Here is a 24,771-nt window from a genome sequence, read left to right on the forward strand (position 1 = left end):
GTTTAACTATAACTGACTTTTTTCTGCTGATGAAGAAGAAAACGGTAAATTCTACATGAGCTGGATTAAATAACATTCAAGAACTCAAAGAACGTGTTAATGTGCAATGTAACTAAAACAGGCAAAGACATTTTTTAATTAAAGTCCTTAAACAAAACGTTTTCACAAATGATACAAGTGAAACTATTTGAATAGCCTACTAATTGCTTGATGAGAAATATAGAAAGCTGAATTGGAATAATTAAATATCTTTATGGGCTTTTATTTTGAAGGTTATCCACCAAGTTGCAACAGAACCGGATGTTAGTATTTGAGCAATATGGCGCCTAACGTGAGTAGAAACAGTAGGGTCGCTTTGTTTGTGCTCCAGCAGCACTGATCCAGCAGAGCCTCTATATGTCCGGATAAACCTGTCTGAACGGACTTTGTGCTGCGCATCTTTTTCTGAATGTTTACATCTCACTCGTCTCCCGGTAGCTACGGAGCTGTTGAAGTTAGCTTCGCACGCTAGTAGCTGAGCAACGCAGCGTGGCAACGGTGTAAACAAAGCGCTAGACGCAAGAGAGTTTGTGTGTAGAAAAAGGTTTCTGTGATTGTGTGAAAATGTCTAAAGTCCGAATGCTGAGAGCTTTTGTCAACCAGCGACTAACTGCGGCTGCTGAAGAGATATTTGGGCTGTTTGAAACAACGATAGCAGAGTACGAGGAGGAACTCTGTCGTTCAAAAGAGGAGAACGAGAGACAACGGGAGCGAATGGACGCCGTTTTCATCCCTCAGCTTCGGTTACACAGAGCAGGTTTGTTACCTTTCACTCCTTCCTCTCTCATTGTTCACTCTCTGTTTATACCGACATCAGGCCCGCCGCCACGACAACAGGAGAGCGGCTGTATTCGGATCATTACGGTAACTGAACGGCGCTGAATCGGTTGAATATGTCTGTTGTTTGCAGGGTTCAGCTTTCACATGTCGGGGTTTTCCCCGCCATAATAAGGTTATGTTTAGGTGCAGCACCTGAGTCTAATGAATGCAATTTCCAACGTTTTAGACACACATATGGTTCTAATAACGGTCCTAAATGATGTGAAAAAGAGACGCAAAACTACCACAAAGGGACAGAAACTGACTACAAAGAGAAAACAAAGGACTTTATTTCGCTTCTTTAGCTCAAATCAAACAAACAGCTGTTACAGTAAACAACATCTCACAATGGTTACTGCCTGTTACAATATTACCAATAAAAACAGTCAGTATAGAGCCATGGTCAAAATACATCGTCAATTTGAGTCCACTGAAAGTTCTGTTTTTGCAGCTGACAGGCTTAGATTGTTATTAGGTGTCTGACAACAATATAACAAGGATCCCTACAGAGATAGACCTTTTTGTTAAAGAGTAAAATCTTTGTTTAACCAGAAATAGCTCCTAGATCACTGTCGCTAAACACACCAGACTTCATGTTAATAACATTACTTTTGCCAACATATTTTCACGTGTAAATTGTTAAGTGATGTGTTTATTTCAACCAAACCAGAGTGCTGATTGTTGGAAAAGTGGAAAAACGAAACAAACCGGCTTTTCGTAGTTCTATTTTGTGTTTCTCAACTTTGTATGAAGTGTCTTTTTACGATGATAAAATTACTTTTTAGTTACATGGAGTCTGGTGATGATGATTTCGGGGCTGTTTCATGTTAAATCCGATATATCGGCCTATATATATATAAACTAAAAAAAGTAAAACAAACAGATTTCCCTAACATAAGTTATTTATGAGTCCTCATTAAAATAATATGATGATGCAGTTTAAAAATAAACTTGTTTTATTGTCACAACAGAACAGAGGAACATCAAAATATATTAAAGTTCTGATAAATAAAATGTATAAAAATACAAACTTAAGATATGGAAGTTAAAGTCCTTTGAACAAAAACAAAAAAAAATCAGTGTTGCCAACAGGGACGTTGTAGAGCGCCTTCTGGTGGACAAACTATATAACGCCAACACTCATAACATGGTTGAAGGGTGTTTCGTCCGTTTTTATTTAATTTTTTAACTATTCAGAATCATTTATTTGTCATTATAAATGATTCTGATGAATGAATATAAAAAGAAAAAAAATCGTCCATTATAAATGCATAATATTGCACGATAATATCGGCCCGCCGATATATCAGTTGGGCTCTAGCATGAAGTCACAGTTTTCCTTAATGTGTGTTTCCTGCAGACGTCCATCAGGTGTCGTGGTTAAAGACTCGGTTCCCACTGAGCAGCAGGAGTGGAGCTCCAGTCTGGACCAGGAGGAGCCAGAGGCCCCCCCCACACATTAAAGAGGAACAGGAGCAACTGTGCAGCAGTCAGGAGGGAGAGCAGCTTCAAGGGCTGGAGGAGGCTGATATCAAGTTCCCGTTCACTTCTGTCCCTGTGAAGAGTGAAGAAGATGATGGAGAGGAAGGTCAGTCCTCACAGCTTCATCAAAGACAAACTGAACACATGGAAACAGAAGCTGATGGAGAGGACTGTGGAGGAGCAGAACCAGACAGGAACTTACATCCATATACACATTCAGAACCAGATACTGAGGTAGAGACTGGAGACTCTTCTGATCCTGAGACTGATGGCAGTGCTGATTGGAAGGAGAGCAGCAAACCTCAGTCAGGTTTAAACTCTGCGAAAAATGGTTACGTTCCTGTCAGGGATTCCAGATGTAGTGCTGGTGAGAAAACATTTAGCTGCTCTGAGTGTGGGAAAAGACTCGGCCAAAAGATACATCTAAAACATCACATGAGAATCCACACAGGAGAAAAACCTTTTAGCTGTTCAGTCTGTCAGAAATCCTTTGCACAGAGTGGAGTTTTAAATAGACACAAGAGAATCCACACAGGAGAGAAACCTTTCAGCTGCTCAGTTTGTGCTTTAAGATTTTAAGTCAAATCTGAAGGCACACGCGATAACTCATACAGGAGAAAAACCCTTTAGTTGCTTACTTTCTAAGAAATCTTTTGCACGGAGTGGAACTTTACACAGACACATTACAACCCACACAAAGAAGAAACCTTTCGGCTGCAGCTGAAGGAGAGGACTGCGGAGTAGCCAGATCTAGATCCAGGGATTCCACACAGAGACGATTCCAGGATTTTTTAACCCTTGTTTCCCTCAGGTTTTCAAAGTTTTTTATATCAGAAATATGGGTTTCTTTCAACCAAATTGCCCAAAATAACACGGATGCATGCATGTACGTTGTATGGAACCTAGATACAATATTGTTCGCAGGTAAAATGAATTGATTACTTGTGTTTTATTCAATTTCATAGCATTTGAAAAACTTAAGTTTTTTTTATGTTTTCAAAACAGCATCCTGACCAAACTTTGACCAGTCTGTGGTTATCCACTCAACATCCTTTTGATCTTAATTAGTCAAAATAATTCATAATTTTTCAACTCAAAAAGTAGGTATGATGTCATATAATTTAGGTTTATTGATCATGAATTAAAAAGCGTTGAGAAAAGTGACAAAAAACCTTTTTAAAGTGTCAAATAATTGGGGGAAAAAAACTGTTGGGGGGGAGTGCCAAAAAAAAGTTCATTTTCAATTTTGACCAGTAAGGAAAATAAAGTCATGGTTAACGGGAAGACAACAGAAGGGTTAAGCGGGGTGGCACAGGGAGGACTAATAATCAGTCGGGGGGGAGGGGGGTCAGGGGATCCAACATAGAAAATCTGCTCAGAAATGTAGAAATATTGGATAGGATAGAGCCACACAATGCAATTTTAGCTAAATAAAACACCTCACATTCATAAATAATTTAACTTACCCATATCCAAAGACGATGCACATTTTCTATGGGCTCTTAAGGCAAAAATGTGGATATATGGAAACATTAATTGGTCATGTGACGAGGGCTGGGAAGATTTTTCGTCACAGAACTGTATAAAAAATAATGTCCAATAAACTTGCTTCAAACTTCGACAAAGAAACCCTTGCTGTACGTACTTTTCGGATAAAAGGAAACGGAACGGAGATAAGGTACGCACTTTATTTCTTACAGCAACAAGTGCTCCAGTGAGTTAAATATGTTTCTTCTTTTTGGCCTAAAAATTCAACAAAGTACAACGCTCGCGTTTAAAGTATATATCTGTTCATTCAAATGGAAAGGCAGCGATTGGCAGAACAGGCAGCAAAGTTACAGTACTCTGATCCAATGGAAATTACATTTGTTAAATCCACAGCACTCTAGCTCAATGGATTGGGGGGCACTAGGGGGGTGGCAATCATATTTCATGGGGAGGGCAGGTTCCTATTCATTGAAAGTTTTGGAAAATGTCATTTAATGTTGTGTTGAATAAAATGAATTATTTCAGCATTCTTCTGTGGATTACTTTTAACGTAAGGTCAAATTTACACAAATTCATTTTCTGTAGTTAAAGGTGCTCTAAGCGATGTCACACATTTGTTAGGCTACAACATGTTTGGTCACATACAGCAAACATCTCACTATCCGCTAGCTGCCTGTCCCCTGAACACACTGTAAAAAACATCTCACTATCTGCTAGCTGCCTGTCCCCTGAACACACTGTTAAAAAAAAACAAAAAAAAAAACGACGCCAACGCAAACAAACTGCGCCAACCTGCACCACCAAACATAACAAACGGTGTTCCAGCGTTCCAGCCAATAACCGACAAGAAGGATTTGAGGGTGGGAGGGGTTAGTGCGCGGAAGGGAGGGGACGGGATGATGATGAGGAGGAGGAGGAGGAGGGAGGGGTGAGCTAGCCTCGTTTTGTTTGACAATACTTCGAACGTCAACAAGAAGTGACGTCACCCAACCATACCAATTGTTAACAACGCATTACGCTGTTTCTGTGCATACAAACAGCGTACCAACATGTCCGCAGATAAGAAATGGACAGGACTGTGTGTACGACTGAGACACAAATAACACAGAAGTGCTTATAACTGTTCGTTACTACAGCCTTCACAACTGTTGATGCACGGAGCAGCCATGTATCCTCATTACCTCCGAGTAATGAGTGTGAGAACCCCTGACCTAGAACATCTGTCCCCGGCTGTCTTTGTGTTTTCACATGACATCTTGTTGTCGTCACGTGTTCTCGTATCTCTCTGCTGTTATCTTCACAGCAACACCGATTGATCACTGATCGGCTCTGATCTAAAGCGTCAGGAATGTTCCTCCTGCAGACAGAAGAGAATGTGGCTTTATCAGAAGCATGTTTACTCTGTCTGCAGCATGTTGTTGTTGTTGTTGTAGTTGTCGACGGCGACGGCAGCTGAATATTTCTTTTTTGTGTCATTCTCCGCCACGTCTTCCAAAATGACTCAGCAGACGGGGTCCGGACGCGTGGAGTTTGAGAGCAAGAGTCATTTATATTCAAGGTCAAGAAACCTAATTTATATGACATTATACCTAATTTTGGAGTTACAAAAAGCTGAAATTAAGAATTTTTTTGACTAATAGTTCAAATCAGAGGATGTTCAGTGGCTCACAGACTGGTTTATGTCAAAGTTTAGTCAGGATACGGTTTTAAAAACATTTTTGAGGGAGCCTGGGTAGCTCACATGGTGGCGCAGGCACCCATATGTAGGGGTTTACTCGTTGACGCAGAGGCCGCAGGTTCGACTCCGCCCCGCAGCCCTTTGCTGCATGTCATTCCCCCTTTCACACACACATTGTACTTCAGACAAGCCACACTCTGCACACATTGTACTTCAGACAAGCCGTACACACACACACGCTGCACACACACTAATGACCCCCCCCTGTGATTACATTGTTTTTCCGAGTGTTCACATGGTCGGGATGCGTGTTCTTCTTTTTCTGTTATATTGGCGTTTGGCATAACAACTTGTTGCATGACTGCCACCAACTGTTGGCTGTTGCCTAGAGCATCAGGTGTGTGAAAACATGGAGGCCCATAATAACAAAAGATTTGCTGCTGTTTTCTTATACGAGCATACAAACAGCACATGGACAGCTGTTTGTTTGTGTTATCTGCAGGACAACCAACGGGAAAGGACACGGATAAGCTGTTGTTTTTTTATACATGGGCCTATTTATGAATAATTTGAAACATGTTATGTCTGTGGATGTTTCTCGGCAGAGGCATTTGTCCACAATAAACCGTTTATTGTCATTGACATATTTTCAGTGAACCAAAGTCGCATACATCAAACGTCAGTTGTCAACAACGCGTTACCAACTGGGAAACTCTGTTAGCAGAATCTAGCCCGAGTTTCCCACCTGGAATTCCCACAGGAAGTGACGTGAATGGTGACGTTTTCACTGGGAAAAATGATTTTCCGATGTCCATGAACGCACGGACACACACCCACACATATACTACACATATTTATTCTTCAGCTTTGGGAAAGTACAAGATTAGCGGTACTTGGCTTGGAAAAGAACTGAATTTAAGGCTTAAAAAGGTCTCAAAAAGTCTTAAGTTTGACTTTGTGAAACCTGCAGAAACCCCGTGGTTAGAGGAAGAGAAAGGAACCATCAGCGGCTTTAAACATAGGGAGGAAAAGAAATGGCAGCCAATGCTGCTTTTTGTCCTGACTCTCCTCCGTCCGTCAGAGCAGAACTAATCTCTGTGTCTCCTCTTCCTTCGCAGCTGCAGCCTCCTACAGCGTGTGCATGGCAACCAGGCTGAAGCCCAGGTATATATATATATATATATATATATATATATATATATATATATATATATATATATATATATATACACACACACATCTATAACCACTGCTCTTGTCCCATCTTGTTTGCAGGGCTCTGTTTGTATAAAAGCTAAAAAAAGGTTTTGTGCTAAAGTTGCTCAATGCAAGAGTTTTTTTTATATGGGGAAATCCATAATCTTATCAGCAGGCAAACACAAAGCAACCGATAGAGCAAAAAGGTTAAACACAGATATGATTGATATTATTCAGCCTCCTCGGGAACAAACCGTTCTGCTTCAGATATTAAAAGTACAACGCACATCCTCAAACAAATGGCTCAGCTGAAGCTAAAGGGAAGGATTTTGCAACTCCTTATATGAGAGAGAGAGTGTGTGTGTGTGTGTGTGTGTGTGTGTGTGTGTGTGTGTGTGTGTGTGTGTGCTTGTTTTACTATATTCGTGGGGTCCAAAAACCGGGGAATACAGAATACTTGTGGGGTCTGCACAGCCTTGATGGGCCCAAAATGCTGGACCCCACACGTTTAAAGGTCTGTTTGAGGGTTAAGACTTGTTTTTAGGATTAGGGTTAGAATGAGGTTCTGGTTAGGGTGAGGGTAAGGGTTAAGGTTAGGCATTTAGTGGTGATGGTTAAGGTTAGGGTAAGGGGCTAGGGAATGCATTATGTCAATGGCGGGTCCCCACAAAGATAGTGAAACAAACGTGTGTGTGTCGTGTATCTGTGTGTGTGCGTCTGTGTCGTCTGTCTCTGTGTGTGTGTGTGTGTTATCTTTGAAATGAAATCTCCATCTCCAACCAATCCATTCTACAGACCAGATTTCTTCATTATGTACAGTTTTGTGCAGGTTTAATGTTTTACTGGATATAGTTGTAGATGTATATATACATGTAGTATATTACAAGTTATATCTTTTGTTACTTCCGCTCTATCCCAAATCGGTGTTTCCCATTTTATCCACAGGATGAAATAGTTTTTTTTAATAATTTTTTGCTGTGTGTGTGTGTGTGTAATGAATTGGAGGCGCTTTAACGGAGCGTTTGGCTCCTCTGCGCAGTAAAGAAGTCTCTGTCATAAAGCTTAAAGTCTCATTAAACATTGCTTATTAGTTATTAGTTGAGTTACTATTTTTATAAGTTTAAGAAAACTTCCCATGCAGCATCTCCAGGGTCGACCATGGAAGCCAAATCCGGTCCTCCTTTTCAAAAGACTCTTATTTTTTTTTTTTTTGATTTTTTTTAATAGATAAATGAACACAGGACTTGAGCTTTGAAAAAAAAATTTTAAAATGTAAGCCGTACGTAATATTGTGTATTGTTAACATGACTTTGCTATTACAGAGAGGGAAAATTTTGCTTGAAATGTGTCTCCTCCTCCCTCCTGCCGAAGGTCAGTTTGTGTGTTCAGGGGTTTAATATTTAGCTCACACACACACACACACACACACACACACACACACATACACACACACACACACACACACACACACACACACACTTCTCTGACCAGATGACTACCTTTGCTTTCAGATCTGTTAGCACACAGAGACATATTTACCCGACCAGATGATTTAAGAAAACATTTTGGTAGCAGAGACTCATTTAAAGCCAGAGAACTGTTACTGACTGTTACTGACTGTCTAACTGTTACTGACTGTTACTGACTGTCTAACTGTTACTGACTGTTACTGACTGACTGACTGTCTTTTTTGTTTGTTTATTAAGCCGTTAAAAGTCTTCCTTCTGTGGATTCATCCTCGGCTACGTTCTTCTCCGAGTGATTGGATAATAATCGACTGAGAGATGGGACCCCGTACAGCAGGTAAGAACTAAAACCTATCTGCTAATAATCTGCTTTTAATCCTTCTGTTGTCTTCGGCTCAAATTGGACCCATTTTCAAAAAGTTTCTATATCACAAATTTGGGTTTTCCTTTCACCAAATTGTAAAAAAAACTTGGATGGTTCCCTACAACGCTCTTCACAAGTTAAACAAATGATCAGTTCACTACTTTGACAACATTGAAAAGAGTGACAAAAATGTCGTCAAAAACGTAAAAAAAGTGTGTGTGTGTGTGTTCAGAAAGCTCAGAATAAATAAATAAATATGTAAATGTTTCACTACCTCTGGATATACCACTAACATCAACTTATTCCCATTAGTTGTACACTTTTATTTTAAATTTATGGTCAATAAACCTCATTTATATGAAATTATACCTCATTTTTGAGTAAAAAATAAAAAGCTGAAATGTTGATTGTTATTTTTGGGCAATTTGCTTGGAAGAAACTCAAATTTTCTGATGTAGAAACTTTGAAAATGGGTAAAAAAAAAGGATGCGTTTATTATATTATTGTTTCTGCTAACTTCAGTTGGATTTCTTTGCGATGATCACTAGAAGCATCCAGGCGTATGAACGTGTGCCATCAGTTATATCATAGCACTCAATGGTGTTTTAAGCCGCCCCCAACGCCGCCTTCCAGGCAGCTAGCCCCCACCTTTAACCCTAAACATAACCATTGCCGCGCTGCCTGGGAGGCGACGTTGGGGGCTGAAAACACCAAACACCTACCATAGCGACAAACAATATTCAGAAACAAAGGGACTCTTCAGAGCCGGCCCTAAGATTTCAGCCGTTTTCGGAGCTTTTTCTGACGGTCGTGGCTCTTCTTTCTTTCACTTCTTCTTTGGCGTTTCTACGTTTTTGTTGTTGCTTTTTTTCAATGTTTTGGCGTTTTGTCCGACGTTTTTGTTGTTGTTTTTTGTGACGTTTCTTTCGACGTTTTTAACCATACGCGGCGATTGCGGGGGCAGGGGCCTGAAGCGGGTAATTGCATTGTTTCATGGCATGACCAGATATTTTATAAATATTTTTAAATAACACAAAACAACTAAATGGTGGTAGGTAATACATCTGATTACATATAGGCCTCCTGCTTTAGTAAAAAACTATTTTTTCAGGGCTCTGGCTCTCACCTGAGACCATTGTCGACGCATATGCAGGACGTAAAAAAACGAAAATGACTGTTGCACTAGTCTGGACATCTTACCGTGCCAACGTTGCAATAAAGGTTTCCTAAATGCCATGTATAGACATTTGCTGTCAGCTTACTAATTGATTGCGTGTTTTGTGTAGATTTGGACTTTTATAGGTTTTATTCCACATTGTTTAAACGGCGAAGTAGATCTCCTGATCGCTGTGGATTACTTTTTTCCCGTGTCATCGGATTACGGCAAAATACAGATCTTTTTTCTCAACGTGTCTTAACGTTTTATGGCGTGACTGTGCTTGGTTGCTGCGTTTGGAGAGGCGTCTCAACAGACTGGAGGTCCAACACTGATTGTTCACTGTTACATTATAGTTGAATATTGAATATTTCAGTGTCGGGGCGTCCCGCCACCGTCTGTCCAGTGCGTTCCCAGACAGCCGTTACAATGTAATGTAAAATCTTCTTTAAAAATAAACGTTTATTTAGTTTGTTTTGTCCATATGTGCTCGTGCTGTGTTCCCCAAGTGGTAGTAGGCCAGGTCTCAGCTGCTGCAATGAGTTTATTTTTTATTTTCTTTTGCCCCCGGCTCAAATGTCAAACTCCGCTTATGGTTTTAACGCTTTTTCGACATTTTGTCGCTTTTTGGGGGGCGTTTTTATGCCTTTTTTCAAAGTTTTTGACGTTTCTTTCAACGGTTTTAGCGCTTTTTTGTCGTTTTTGACACTTTTTCTGGCGGTTTGTCAGACGTTTTAGTTGTTTTTCAAACTTTTCTGGCATTTCTTTCAACAGTTTTGTTGTTTGTTTTTTTTAGATAATGTTTTTGGGCATTTTAGCCTTTAATAGACAGGACAGCTGTAGACAGGAAAAGGGAGAGAGAGGGGGAAGACATGCAGCAAATGGACACAGGTCGGACTCGAACCCTGAGCCGCTGCGTGGAGGACTGAGCCTCTGCACATGGGCGCCCGCTGTACCAGGTGAGCTACCCAGGCGCCCTTTTCCGCCTGTTATTGTTGCCTTTTTCAAAGTTTTGGGCATTTTGTCCGACGTTTTTTCAACGTTTTTGACGTTTCGTTCAACGGTTTTAGCATTTTGGGCATTTTTTTGGTGGTTTTTGACACTTTTTCCGGCGGTCTGTCAGAATCTTTTTTTTTTTTTAAGTTTTTTGGCCTTCTCCGGGAACCATCACCTTATCGTGGTGGAGAGGTTTGTGTGTCCCTATGAACCTGAGGGCTGTGTTGTCTGGAGCTTTGTGCTCCTGGTAGGGTCTCCCAAGGCAAAGTGGTCTCAGGTGAGGGGCCAGACAAAGAATGGTTCAAAAATCCTATGAAAAATCGAGGAAGGGATGAAGTGACCCTGCCCGGAGGAAGCCCGGGGCCCCGTCTGGAGCCAGGCCCAGATGGAGGGCTCGTCAGCGAGCGTCTGGTGGCCGGGTTTGCCACGGAGCCCGGTCGGGCACAGCCCGAAAAAGCTACGTGGCGGGCATCCCTCCATCCCATGGGCCCACCACCTGTGGGAGGAACCGCTGGGGTCGGGTGCGCTGCCACATGGGTGGCAGTGAAGGTCAGGGGCCTCGACGGACCAGACCCGGGCAGCAGAGGCTGGCTCTGGGGGACGTGGAATGTCACCTCTGTGGGGGAAGGAGCCGGAACTTGTGCGGGAGGTGGAGCGCTACCGGTTAGATCTGGTGGGGCTTACCTCTACGCACAGTCTTGGTTCTGGAACCATACTCCTGGATAGGGGTTGGACTCTTTTCTTCTCCGGAGTTGCCCAGGGTGTGAGGCGCCGGGCGGGTGTGGGGATACTCACAAGCCCCCGGCTGAGCGCCGCTACGTTGGAGTTTAACCCGGTGGACGAGAGGGTCGCCTCCCCTACGCCTGCGGGTTGTGGGGGGAAAACTCTGACTGTTGTTTGTGCATATGCACCAAACAAGAGTTCAGAGTATTCGGCCTTCTTGGAGACCTTGAGTGGAGTCCTGCATGGGGCTCCAGTCGGGGACTCCATAGTTCTGCTGGGGGGACTTCAACGCGCACGTGGGTAATGATGGAGACACATGGAGAGGCGTGATTGGGAGGAACGGCCTCCCTGATCTAAACCAGAGTGGTTGTTTGTTGTTGGACTTCTGTGCTAGTCATGGATTGTCTATAACGAACACCATGTTCGAACATAGGGATGCTCATAAGTGTACTTGGTACCAGAGCACCCTAGGCCAAAGGTCAATGATCGATTTTATAATCGTTTCATCTGATCTGAGGCCATATGTTTTTGGACACTCGGGTGAAGAGAGGGGCGGAGCTGTCAACCGATCACCATCTGGTGGTGAGTTGGGTCAGGGGGTGGGGGAAGACTCTGGACAGACCTGGTAAGCCCAAACGGGTAGTGCGGGTAAATTGGGAACGTCTGGAGGAGGCCCCTGTCCGACAGACTTTCAACTCACACCTCCGGCGGAGCTTTTCTTGCATCCCTGTGGAGGCTGGGGGCATTGAACCCGAGTGGACAATGTTCAAAGTTTCCATTGCTGAAGCTGCGGTGAGGAGCTGTGGTCTTAGGGTCTTGGGTGCCTCAAGGGGCGGTAACCCACGAACACCGTGGTGGACACCGGTGGTCAGGGAAGCCGTCCGACTGAAGAAGGAGTCTTTCCGGGATATGTTATCCCAGATGACTCCGGAGGCAGTTGCAAGGTACCGAAGGGGCTCGAAGGGCTGCAGCCTCTGCCGTGAAAGAGGCAAAGCAGCGTGTGTGGGAGAAGTTCGGAGAAGACATGGAGAAGGACTTTCGGTCGGCACCAAGGTACTTCTGGAAAACCGTTCGCCACCTCAGGAGGGGAAAGCGGGGAACCATCCAAGCTGTGTACAGTAAGGATGGGACGCTGTTGACCTCAACTGAGGAGGTAATAGGGCGGTGGAAGGAGCACTTTGAGGAACTCCTAAATCCGACTAATACGCCCTCTATGGTAGAGGCAGAGCTGGAGGATAAGGGGGATTGGCATCAATTTCCCTGGTGGAGGTTGCTGAGGTAGTTAAACAACTCCACAGTGGCAAAGCCCCAGGAATTGATGAGATCCGTCCAGAAATGCTTAAAGCTCTGGGTGTGGAGGGGTTGTCTTGGTTGACACGCCTCTTCAACATTGCGTGGAAGTCTGGGACGGTGCCTAAGGAGTGGCAGACCGGGGTGGTGGTTCCCCTTTTTAAAAAAGGGGGGGACCAGAGGGTGTGTGCCAATTACAGGGGTATCACACTTCTCAGCCTCCCGGTAAAGTCTACTCCAAGGTGCTGGAAAGGAGGGTTCGGTCAATAGTCGAATCTCAGGTTGAAGAGGAACAATGCGGATTCCGTCCTGGTCGTGGAACAACGGACCAGATCTTTACTCTCGCAAGGATCCTGGAGGGAGCCTGGGAGTATGCCCAACCGGTCTACATGTGCTTTGTGGATCTGGAGAAGGCATATGACCGGGTGCCCCGGGAGATACTGTGGGAGGTGCTGCGGGAGTATGGGGTGAGGGGGTCCCTTCTCAGGGCCATCCAATCTCTGTACGACCAAAGCGAGAGCTGTGTCCGGGTTCTCGGCAGTAAGTCGGACTCGTTTCAGGTGAGAGTTGGCCTCCGCCAGGGTTGCACTTTGTCACCAATCCTGTTTGTAGTATTTATGGACAGGATATCGAGGCGTAGTCGGGGTGGAGAGGGGTTGCAGTTCGGTGGGCTGGGGATCTCATCGCTGCTTTTTGCAGATGATGTGGTCCTGATGGCATCATCGGCCTGTGACCTTCAGCACTCACTGGATCGGTTCGCAGCCGAGTGTGAAGCGGCTGGGATGAGGATCAGCCCTCTAAATCAGAGGCCATGGTTCTCAGCAGGAAACCGATGGAGTGCCTTCTCCAGGTAGAGAATGAGTCCTTACCCCAAGTGAAGGAGTTCAAGTACCTTGGGGTCTTGTTCGCGAGTGAGGGGACAATGGAGCGGGAGATTGGTCGGAGAATCGGCACAGCAGGTGCGGTATTACATTCAATTTATCGCACCGTTAGACTGAAAAAGAGAGCTGAGCCAGAAGGCAAAGCTCTCAATCTACCGGTCAGTTTTTTGTTCCTACCCTCACCTATGGTCATGAAGGCTGGGTCATGACCGAAAGAACAAGATCCAGGGTACAAGCGGCCGAAATGGGTTTCCTCAGGAGGGTAGCTGGCGTCTCCCTTAGAGATAGGGTGAGAAGCTCAGTTATCCGTGAGGAGCTCGGAGTAGAGCCGCTGCTCCTTTGCGTCGAAAGGAGCCAGTTGAGGTGGTTCGGGCATCTGGTAAGGATGCCCCCTGGGCGCCTCCCTAGGGAGGTGTTCCAGGCACGTCCAGCTGGGAGGAGGCCTCGGGGGAGACCCAGGACTAGGTGGAGGGATTATATCTCTAACCTGGCCTGGGAACGCCTCGGGATCCCCCAGTCGGAGCTGGTTAATGTGGCCCGGGAAAGGGAAGTTTGGGGTCCCCTGCTGGAGCTGCTACCCCCGCGACCCGACCCCGGATAAGCGGATGAAGATGGATGGAAGTTTTTTGGCATGAATTAACATGAATTTCAAAACTCCGCACCAAAATCATTTACTATTTCTATTTTGGAATTCAACTGTCTGTCATGTAAACCCCGAAAATACAAATAAAAAAATCTAACAAACACAATGACTGCCCTTTAACATCAGCAACATCCAATCACTCCTTCTCGTGGCTGCCTGCACTTCACATGAATTGAAGGATGAGACCAAAGTGTTGGTCTGTACAGTTGTGCTCTAAGTTATACGTTGTGTGAAATACCAAACTCCTTCCTACATACATTGCAAAACGCTTTGTTTGCATCACGTAAAACTGCAGTAATCCAGGGGTATTTCACTATAGTCCTCCCGGTACCTGCAGAGACATTTTTGCTTTTTAGCTACGTGTTCATCGGGTCCCGGGACACCAGCCTGAGCCTCCTTTTCAACAATGAATGTACGAAAAATAGCAATGCGTGTTATCTAAAGTCGCGCCTAGCCGCCTACGTAGGGCCTACGTACTGTTGCAGCCAATGAGCAGCCGACGTGAGCTGGCTGTGGGCATGGACTCAATCACCATGAACAGTTTTTAATGTTCTATCACACTACAACTACTCGAGAGTCTGCTCTTGAGACTTTGCTCTAATTTTCGGGACAATTAGGGCAGGATTCGGGACAACTGCTTGGATTTCGGGACTGTCTGGTCACCCTAGACTCAAGTGATGTGTGTGTGTTAGTAAATGAGAGAACAAACCACATACTAACAGCCAGATATTACTGAGCAAAGTCAACTCTAAATGTCTTTTGTCTCTAAATGTCTCTAAACACTTTTTAAAATTCTGCAAACGTCAAAGAAAACATGACAACCAAAAAGACAAATTATTGTTTTTTTACAAAAAAACTGAAAGATTGTGTAAGCTGAGTGGTGTGTACATACTAAATATAACTTTGTCTGTTTAATAGAGAAATGAATCAGGTGTTATGGGGAAACCTTTCAGTAGAAGTTTACAGTGAACGGGCATGTTGACTTCCGAGCTGACTGGATCATTTTAACTTCCTCATACTGGACACATTTCTCAAGAAATCATTTGTCGTGTTTACGCTGGTTACAGTAAACCATGGCTACAAAAGGAAGTAGTGGATAAATTAGTGCCGTGTGTGTGTGTGTGTGTGTGTGTGTGTGTGTGTGTGTGTGTGTTCTTGTTTAACTACATTCGTGGGGTTCAAAAAAACGGGAATACAGTATACTTGTGGGGTCCGGACAGCGTTGTGGGGCCAAAATGCTGGACCCTTTAAAGGTCTGTTTGAGGGTTAAGACTTAGTATTTTCCGTCCTCATATCTAAACCAGAGAAGGTAACGGTCGCAGTTTTAAACACGTCGTCGACGTTGTGAAACGGTCCCAGTTTGGTTAGGTTTAGGCACCAAAACTACTACGTTAAGTTGATAAAAAGATGGTGGTTTGGGTTCACATCCGGTAAAATCCTCAACATGTTTAACACCATCACTGAATCTCTCTTTATATCAAGAAAAACGCAATTAACACCGGGCTCAAGGTACAAAGGAGTGTCATTGCAAATTAAAGGTATGGATGACCCGCAGAAATCATGTTTTTATAGGGCTGTCAATCGATTATTTGTTATTTTGACAGCCCTAGTTTTTACACACAAAATTCTCCGCAGTGACCCAGAACGTGACGCAGCTCCGTTTGTTCCGTAAAGTTAAAAATAACTCTGTTTCCTTTTCTTTTCAAACAGGATATGAATCCCGGTCTCCTGGGTGACAGTCCTGTGTTTCTTTGACCCATCCAGCCCCCCCAACCTTCCTCCTTACCAGGATATTTCTCGCTCTTATACTTCCTCCCCTTACTTCCTGCTTTGCTCTCATAATATTTAGGGGAGGACGGTGTCAACCAAAGTTGTCAAAGCCAACCAAACAGACACACACTTTCCCTAAACCACAGCAAAAATAAACGCACAAAGAAACCAACAAAACACAGTAAAGCACAACATTTCTTTTTCATTTTCAGGCGATGTTCAAACCAGAGCAGTTATCTGATCATCAGAAGGGCTTTTAGACGGATCAGAGGGGAAGTTGGGGGGCATTTGGTCCATGCATCTGGAGCATGGGTCAGTCCCCCCCGTTAACACTGTGACCTGTTTGTCTTTCTTATCTCTGCTATTTAAGGAAGCGTTGGCTGTTATCAAGGCATGTTTGAACAGAAACACAATTGTTGGACAATGAATTGAGAAAGTTAAACACAATACGGGGTCAGTTTCATGTTTGATTATCAGTAGTAGGGTTGTAAAACCAGGGTGCGATTTGTGAAACAAACAGGGGGGGGGGGGGGGGTTTTTTGATCATGCACAACAAAACAAAACATGCATTAATTAAATCATCTTTTAATACCACCATGGATATATAGAGCCACTCGGCCAGCCATGCCAAAAAAACGTATTTATCAACTTCAATATCCAACGAGAAATAATCAACATAAAACACAGCGCTTTCAAGCCGGAGACCGGAGGTCACTGCCAGGTGAAAACAAAATATGTTCACCCTGGAAACGCTCGTTCATTCCTCGGGAGTGTTTTAAACCAAAACCCCGATCTTTTCCCTAAATTTAACTACCGTATTTTCCGGACTATAAGTCTCACTTTTTTTCATGCTTTGGCTGGTCCTGCGACTTATAGTCAGGTGCGACTTATATATCAAAATATATATAATGTAACATGTTTTAAATGTTATTTCATGCTGAAAACATTACCGTCTATAGCCGCGAGAGGCGCTCTAGGCTTGTGACGACTATATGCTGCTCCTAAAGACAACTGAGAAAGAAAAGAAACTGCAGGTAGTAAAACACGCAGCCGAAAACGGTAATCGAGCAGCAGAAGGAGAGTTTGGAGTGAGAGAGAAACTTGCGAGGGACTGGAGAAAAGGTTAGTCTTACTGCAATGAAGAAAACAAAGAAAGCTAGTCGCGCTGAAATCCAGATGGCCAGAGCTGGAGGAAGGAGTCCACAGCTGGGTGCTTGAACAACGTGCTGCTGGGAGAGGCTCGTCAACAGTGCTGTTACGTTACTTTAACATAGCGACACCTACCGTATTCAGCCCCTTGTTCTGGGGGCTGTTGGGTAGTTTAATAACTGTTAATGTGTTACGTTAACGTAGAGGACACCTACCGTATTCAGCCCCTTGTTCTGGGGGCTGTTGGGTAGTTTAATAACTGTTAATGTGTTACGTTAACGTAGAGGACACCTACCGTATTCAGCCCCTTGTTCTGGCTGCTGTTGGGTAGTTTAATAACTGTTAATGTGTTACGTTAACATAACGGACACCTACCGTATTCAGCCCCTTGTTCTGAGGGCTGTTGGGTAGTTTAATAACTGTTAATGTGTTACGTTAACGTAGCGGACACCTACCGTATTCAGCCCCTTGTTCTGGGGGCTGTTGGGTAGTTTAATAACTGTTAATGTGTTACGTTAACATAGTGACACCTACCGTATTCAGCCCCTTGTTCTGGCTGCTGTTGTGTAGTTTAATAACTTGCCTTTCCAGATTAAATGTCTGTTCTTGGTCTTGGATTTTGTGAAATAAATTTCTAAATAAATGCGACTTATAGTCCAGTGCGACTTATATATGTTTTTTTTTTCCTCTTCATGACGCATTTTTTGACTGATGGAAAATACGGTAGTTGTTTTGGTGCCTAAACTTAACTGTTATCGCTGCATGACGCTCACTTTTTCTGTCTAAACTCCACTGCCATCCACGGCCCCTGAAAGGCACCTTCACAGTCACCTGTTGGCGGCTAAACAACTGCCGCCGGTAGCAAGCGTCCCGGAGCTCTGTAGCTGCTAAATACAACCATCAACTGCTGCTCGGATCTTATTGTTCTATGGCGCTCTGTGGTCACGTTACAGCACTTTACATAGTTTCCTCCTGTTGTCCTCGGGGTCAAATTGGACCCGTTATCAAAATGTCTATATTTATATTTCCAACCAAATTACCGAGAAAATAACATGGATGGTTCCAGGTTCGCAAGTACAGTAAATGATCACTACCCTTCGTTGAATTTTGAGTTGTTTTCTTAAATTTGATAGCATTTGAATAAAAATGAAACGGTTTCTAAACAGTATTCTGACTCAACTTAGACATACACGAGTCTTTGATTATCCATCAACATACATTCCTCTAATATCAGTCAAAATAATTCATCATTTCAGCTTTTTTTGACTTCCAACGAGGTTCATTGACCATGAATTCCAAAAAATAAGTGTAACACTAGTGGTAATAAGTTGGTGTCCGTGGTGGTAGTGGAAAAGAGTAAAAAAAGCGACAAAAACATTGAAAAAAGTGTCAAAAAAAGGGACAAAAAAGACAGAAAAGGGGTAAAAATCACCGGAATAAAAACCGTCACAAAAGTGTTAATTTTCTATTTTGGCGGGGAAATTAACATACTTAACGTACTATTCTAGGTATACAATGGTCTATTGGTGAAGTAGCATTGATAACTTTGGGGGGGGTTAGATACATTAAGTCCCCACCGGGGATAAAAATAATTCAGCAGAGGCAAGGATATGTAGAGCAGAATGGGGGAAATCCTACGTATCCCCCCCGGGGCAAATCACACCCTGTGTGAGCCAGGCCGAACAAGAAATCATATCACATCCATACAGAGATGTTATGCTGCGTTCCAGGCAACCTGTAACTTGTGTTTTCACGACCTTCTAGCGGTGAAAGCGCCCTGGAACAGCAGTCAACCCCGTAACTTACTCCCCATGAACTGGTACCAGATCGTTGTGCTCCCAGTTACAGTTTTTGACATCACACACACATAAACAACAATGGCGCCCCCTGTTGATGCTGTACAGACGCCGGTGATTAACGGTGAGAAATAGAAATAAATAGACATAAATAAGCAACGTAAAGTAATTCTGCACATTGTAATCAAAACAACACACATACGATTGTGTACTACTGCAGGTTATGTTTATTAAATGAAGCCCCAAAATATGTCGCAGACTAGAAATCGCTAGTATCAGCTAGCGCTAGCTAACGTCAGCGTTAGGTAGCCACTAGCTAACGTTAACGTTAGGTAGCCTAACCTGAACCCTGGAACGCTCCCCATGTCGTGAGTCGTGACTTGAAGTCGTAACTTACGGGCTAAAACTTGTGCCAGGAACGCAGCATTAGTACACTGCTGTTAAAACATAATAAAATATATGTATTTTTTAACACACTGGTATCAGATCGGTACTCTGTATCGGCCGATACGCAAGTTCAGGTATCGGAATCGGTATCGGGAAGCAAACAATGGTATCAGACCATCTCTAACTAGAAGTCACGGAGCTCTCCGTCTGATCACAATCTCTCTCTCTCTCTCTCTCTCTCTCTCTCTCTCTCTCCACCAGTGGCTCCATCTAAGGAGGTGAAGGCGGTTGCAGGAGGCGGAGGTGGCGGAGGAGCCCGGCTGCGGAGCTGCAGTGACGGCAGCAGATACAGCAGGAGACTCAACAACTCGCCCTCATCCCCCACGCTCTACAGCCCCAAATCAGGTTAGTTCACCAAATACTGAAAGCAGCAGAAACGCAGAACTGAGGAAACTTCAATAAAAGTTTCTTTGCAACAAGTATTATTGTTATCGCGGTATTCGACAACGCTATCCAGCGCTGGAATGTAACTTTTGAATGTCTTTTTTTATCCAGTTTGACACCGAGTCATAACGTAAAAAAGAACAACTTTAAAGTAACTTGTCTTCGGGGCTACATTACATGGTAATTGGGGTACAGACATGGTACAGACATGGTAGACATTACATCGGATCGGTACGTAAACTCAAGTACTCGCTGATACCGATACCTGCATTTTAGGGAGCATCGGACATCTCTAGCTGAAAGCAGTTAATATCTCAATCATCATATTTGCAACACACAGTTTTCAGTGGTGATGAAATAAAACACGGAAAAAAAATGTTTTCCTTTTGTTTTGGTGTTTAGTCCTGAAGAGACCAGTGAGCACAGAAGAGCTGCAAAGACCCGGAGGACCCTACATCAAGAAAACATTTACAGTACGTTGGTAATGTATCCTTTTAAGATAGTTAAGAGAGTGGGAAAGGCCTTTTTTCATTAAACTGAGAAGGGTTTGCGAGATTGTAAATGCCCCAATATGCTAGCCTGGTTGAAGATTCATTCACAGCCCATTTCCAACGGACGCAGCTCAAATGCCTCTGGGCGCAATTGGATAGACCTACAACCAATCAAACCAACGATCCGGGTGACGTAGCAGCGACAGCGGCATCAACGGGTTGCTGCGCTTCGGTGGCCGTCATGTTGAATGTAAACAAGAAGCTGCTTGCCGTCGCTGCGCCATCGTCATCGTGTGAAGCCCGCCTCGACGGTTGTGATTGGTGCCTCGATTTGGAGAAATCGGAAATGGGCTTGAATGGGCTCTTGGCCAGACTTACTTGCAGAGCAGATCTCAAATTTGCCCGGAAGTTCGTTGGGGGTTTCCCAGGCTACCAATATGCATCTTGCACACTACTTTGCACTATTACTTCTTGCACAGTTACATCTAGAGATGGTCCGATACCATTTTTTGCTTCCCGATACCATTTTTTGCTTCCCGATACTGATTCTGATACCTGAACTTGCGTATCGGCCCGATACCAGTGTGACAACTACTATCCCTGTATGGATGATATGATGTATAACAGCTGTATACTACTATCCCTGTAGGGATGATATGATGTATAACAGCTGTATACTACTATCCCTGTATGGATGATATGATGTATAACAGCTGTATACTACTATCTCTGTATGGATGATATGATGTATAACAGCTGTATACTACTATCCCTGTAGGGATGATATGATGTATAACAGCTGTATACTACTATCCCTGTAGGGATGATATGATGTATAACAGCTGTATACTACTATCCCTGTATGGATGATATGATGTATAACAGCTGTATACTACTATCCCTGTATGGATGATATGATGTATAACAGCTGTATACTACTATCCCTGTATGGATGATATGATGTATAACAGCTGTATACTACTATCTCTGTATGGATGTGATATGATTTCTATCTTTGTTGTCAGTCTGGCTCAGGTTAAACTCTTTGTGAAACATGAACAATGAACGCCCCAGAACGTTCTGTTATTCTGCAGTTTGACAGTCCGTTATAACGGAAAAAGAACATAAATAAACTTTAACGTAGATTTTCTTTAGGGCTTTATTACGTGGTATCGGATTGGTGCATAAACTCCAGTACTTCCCAATACCAATACCAACGTTTTAGGCAGTATCGGAGCCAATACCGATACTGGTATCGGTATTGGAACATCTCTAGTTACATCCCACTCCATGTGTACTTGTCTTGATATTGTGTCTTATTTGTATATTTGTATTTTTGTATATTATGTCGATATGTGCCTATATGTATATTATCGTCTCTATTGTACAGTATGTGTCTATATTACTCACTACTACATGTCTATTTGTTGAATGTAAAGAGAGTTAACACCTACCGAAGTCAAATTCCTTGTGTATGTAAGTATACTTGGCCAATAGAACTGATTCTGATTCACGAGAACAACGCAGTTGTCTGCAGCAGCCACATGAAATCTGGAAGTGGAGCTGCTACGACTAGTCGACTAATCGATAAGATGATAGACAAAAAGTGATCGCCAACTATTCTGATAATAGACGTCGACCATGATGCAACTTTTTGTTTTTCTGGGTCAAAACGTAAAAAAAAATACGTTTTGGTCGTCTTTTTCGACAATTTTGTCGCTTTTTTTCGGAGATTCTGTCAATATTTTTCTGCACTTTTTTGACGTTTTGTTAATGTTAAGCTTTTCCCATGTTTTTGGCACTTTTCCTGACTTATTTGAAAATGATCCTGATGTTTTTGTCACTTTTTTTGACGTTTTTGTCACTTTTCACGATGTTTTTTGTCACTTTTCACGTTTTTTTTACGATTTGTTCCTACGTTTTCTAACGTTCTATTATAATATACATTACATATACATGCTATAAAATTTAATAAAACACCCAAATTCAATGAAACCCAAATTTCTGATATAGAAACTTTTTGAAAATGGGTCAAACCCGACCCGAGGACGTCCCGGACAGCTTAGCGCCGCCCAAGACGATTGTGATTGGTTTAAAGAAATGCCAATAAACCAGAAATGCTGTGTGGACTACCCAGACCCTCCCCCAGAAGGTCTGGTAATGCGAGACTAGTTGCAGCCCTACGTGGAAGTCACACATCAGTTGCTTTTTTTTAACTTTTCTGCTGCAGATGAATGTCTCTCTGTGTGTCTCCAGATTGTGGGCGATGCTGTAGGTTGGGGGTTTGTGGTGCGAGGGAACCGGCCGTGTCACATCCAGGCTGTGGAGCCCTGCGGCCCAGCTGCCGCTGCTGGGATGAAGGTGGGCATCATGGGAGATGTTGGGTTTTTCCCCATTCATTTAAATAGTTTGTGGGGATATGACATCTAGTGGCCAGATTAGGAACTGCAGATTGTTATTATTTGTTCATTCATTCATTTAGCAGAGTTTTCTGATTGATCTGTGAGTAGAAAGTGCAATTGAAATAAATTGGACATCATTACATCACAAGAGCTCATGGGGAGGTCTATAAATAGCACGCCACCTTTAAGGACATTTCGCATGTCATGTCAAAGCATTTTGAGCTTTTTTATGAGTCATTTAAAGCCCCAATTTGTCACATACTGACGCCTGGTCAGGACCCTTTAGCTTTATTGTATTATTCTCCTTTTTTATTCCTTGTGTAAAGGAAGACTGGCAGAGCAGGCTTTTCATTGCATGGTGTAAGTTGTCTGTTCGGTGCATAGGACAATAATCCTCTTGAATCTTAAATCTTTCTTATACCTGCAGGTGTGTCAGTTTGTGGTTTCGGTCAATGGTCTAAATGTTCTCGATCTGGACTACCGGGCTGTCAGCCACCTGATCCTAACGGGACCCAGAACCGTGGTGATGGAGGTGATGGAGGAGACGGACCACTGAGCAATGACGGAAAAACACTGACGGAGAAGCTGAGAAACGGCTTTTATGAAAACAGTTACTAATACGTGTACTTGAAAGGACTGCAAGAACACAGCGATGAAACGGGAGATAACCTTGTTACGTTTGTTTACATGATTGTTAAGCGGAGAAGGCGTTTGTTTTCAGATTGGTTGGCTGACAATATAACTTTCACATCAACCCGTGTGTCGAATGGCAGCCACATCCGCTGAATAAAGAGCTTGTTGCGTCTTTGAAGAGCGCCGGAAAGTATCGACTCGGATCCAACAGTCTTTAGAGTCGGACTCTGGGGAGGAGAATCTCTCGATACTGTGCTGCAGACCAATTATTTGCAAGCAGCTTCAGGCTATTTTTTTTTTTTAAATTTTTTAACAGTGTGCAGTTTGGGTCTCAAACACGTAGAGGTAGTTTTGGGAGTGACGCACTGTTAATGATCTTTCATGCTTATTGCGTTCAGCGCGGTCGGCGCAGGGCGGACGGCGATATGACGCAAACACGCGGAGGGTCTGATCGCCGAGCCGCGCACCTCCAAGATTTTTTTAACAGTGCGGTCACGTAGACTACGTTGCAATGAATGGCTACAGGGGAGCAAGCTGACCGCGCTGAATGCAAAAAGCATGAAACATTTAATAAATGATGGTCCCATTTATTTTAAAACAGACGATAAAGCAGGGGATGCTTTAGGACCTGTCAGTCAGGACAGAGGAATAGCAACGCTAATCATGGCGCTGTGGACTTACTGTACGATTCAAACCCAGAGAAATGCCTGGCGTTGCTGTCATACCCCCTTTTGTGCAAGCAGTTTTTATCCAGTTGAAGCCACATTGTTACAACCTTGGTGGTTTTTAACTCTAGTCATTGGACGTCTGGATCTTAAAGGTGCCGTAGGTAGGATTGCGAAGATCCAGGACTTAGCCAAAAGATGTGGACCTCGACAACTTCTCAGTCCCTCCCCACTTTACGCTAAAGCCCAAAACGGTCTCCTAAGCCCCTCCCCCCCACAAGGGAGAGTGAATGCGTGTGCATGAGCAGTGATTGACACGCAGTTAGACACCCTCCCTGGCCCTGATTGGTGCATCTGAACAGGGAGCTGTGGATTTTTGCATATCTCACTACAGGCTGTAGGTGGAGCCAGGTTACCTGCTTCATGTAGTTCTACTGGAACATAGGGTCAGATTCAGCAAATATGACAGAAAGTAGTTTTATAAGTCTTAGGCCTACCTACTGCACCTTTAAAGCTTTAGTGCCTAACTATTTTGTATCAATGAACGTCCGTTACATTCGAGCCGTCGCCAAATGAGTTGCTACAAAGCTAACTAAGACTATCAGCTCCACACGACTCTCTCTGTATTTCTCAGTATGACTATGTTCAGGAAATAGTGTCGTCCGGCGACTTTCGCGCACAATAACTTGAGTGAAGATAACGACCTCTGCTGAAGAGGCCATCATGTTTTCTTAAACCTCCGTGTCCTCCTTGGCTACTAGCAACTGCGTGGAGGAGGGGTGGGGGTGGTGCGCGATCACGGAAGGCTTCAT

The 24,771-nt window shown here is 43.5% G+C and overlaps 1 protein-coding gene across 2 annotated transcripts in view; it reads left to right on the forward strand.

The window, feature by feature from the left end:
- LOC144537056 (DEP domain-containing mTOR-interacting protein-like) overlaps positions 1–23,583 on the forward strand; it is a 45,832-nt gene extending 22,249 nt beyond the window's left edge. Inside the window, exons 1-5 of one of the 2 annotated variants that reach the window (XM_078280475.1) lie at positions 8,413–8,506; positions 19,586–19,729; positions 20,171–20,241; positions 22,516–22,620; positions 23,089–23,583. In XM_078280475.1, the coding sequence (XP_078136601.1) occupies positions 8,488–8,506; positions 19,586–19,729; positions 20,171–20,241; positions 22,516–22,620; positions 23,089–23,217 (468 nt within the window). In that variant the 5' untranslated portion in view covers positions 8,413–8,487 and the 3' untranslated portion in view covers positions 23,218–23,583. Of the gene's footprint in view, positions 1–8,412; positions 8,507–19,585; positions 19,730–20,170; positions 20,242–22,515; positions 22,621–23,088 lie in introns of those variants that run through there. The other variant, XM_078280474.1, reaches the window with a different exon arrangement.
- The last annotated feature ends 1,188 nt before the right edge of the window (positions 23,584–24,771 follow it).

This window comes from Sander vitreus, chromosome 22 (assembly GCF_031162955.1).
Source record: "Sander vitreus isolate 19-12246 chromosome 22, sanVit1, whole genome shotgun sequence".
NCBI lineage: Eukaryota > Metazoa > Chordata > Actinopteri > Perciformes > Percidae > Sander > Sander vitreus.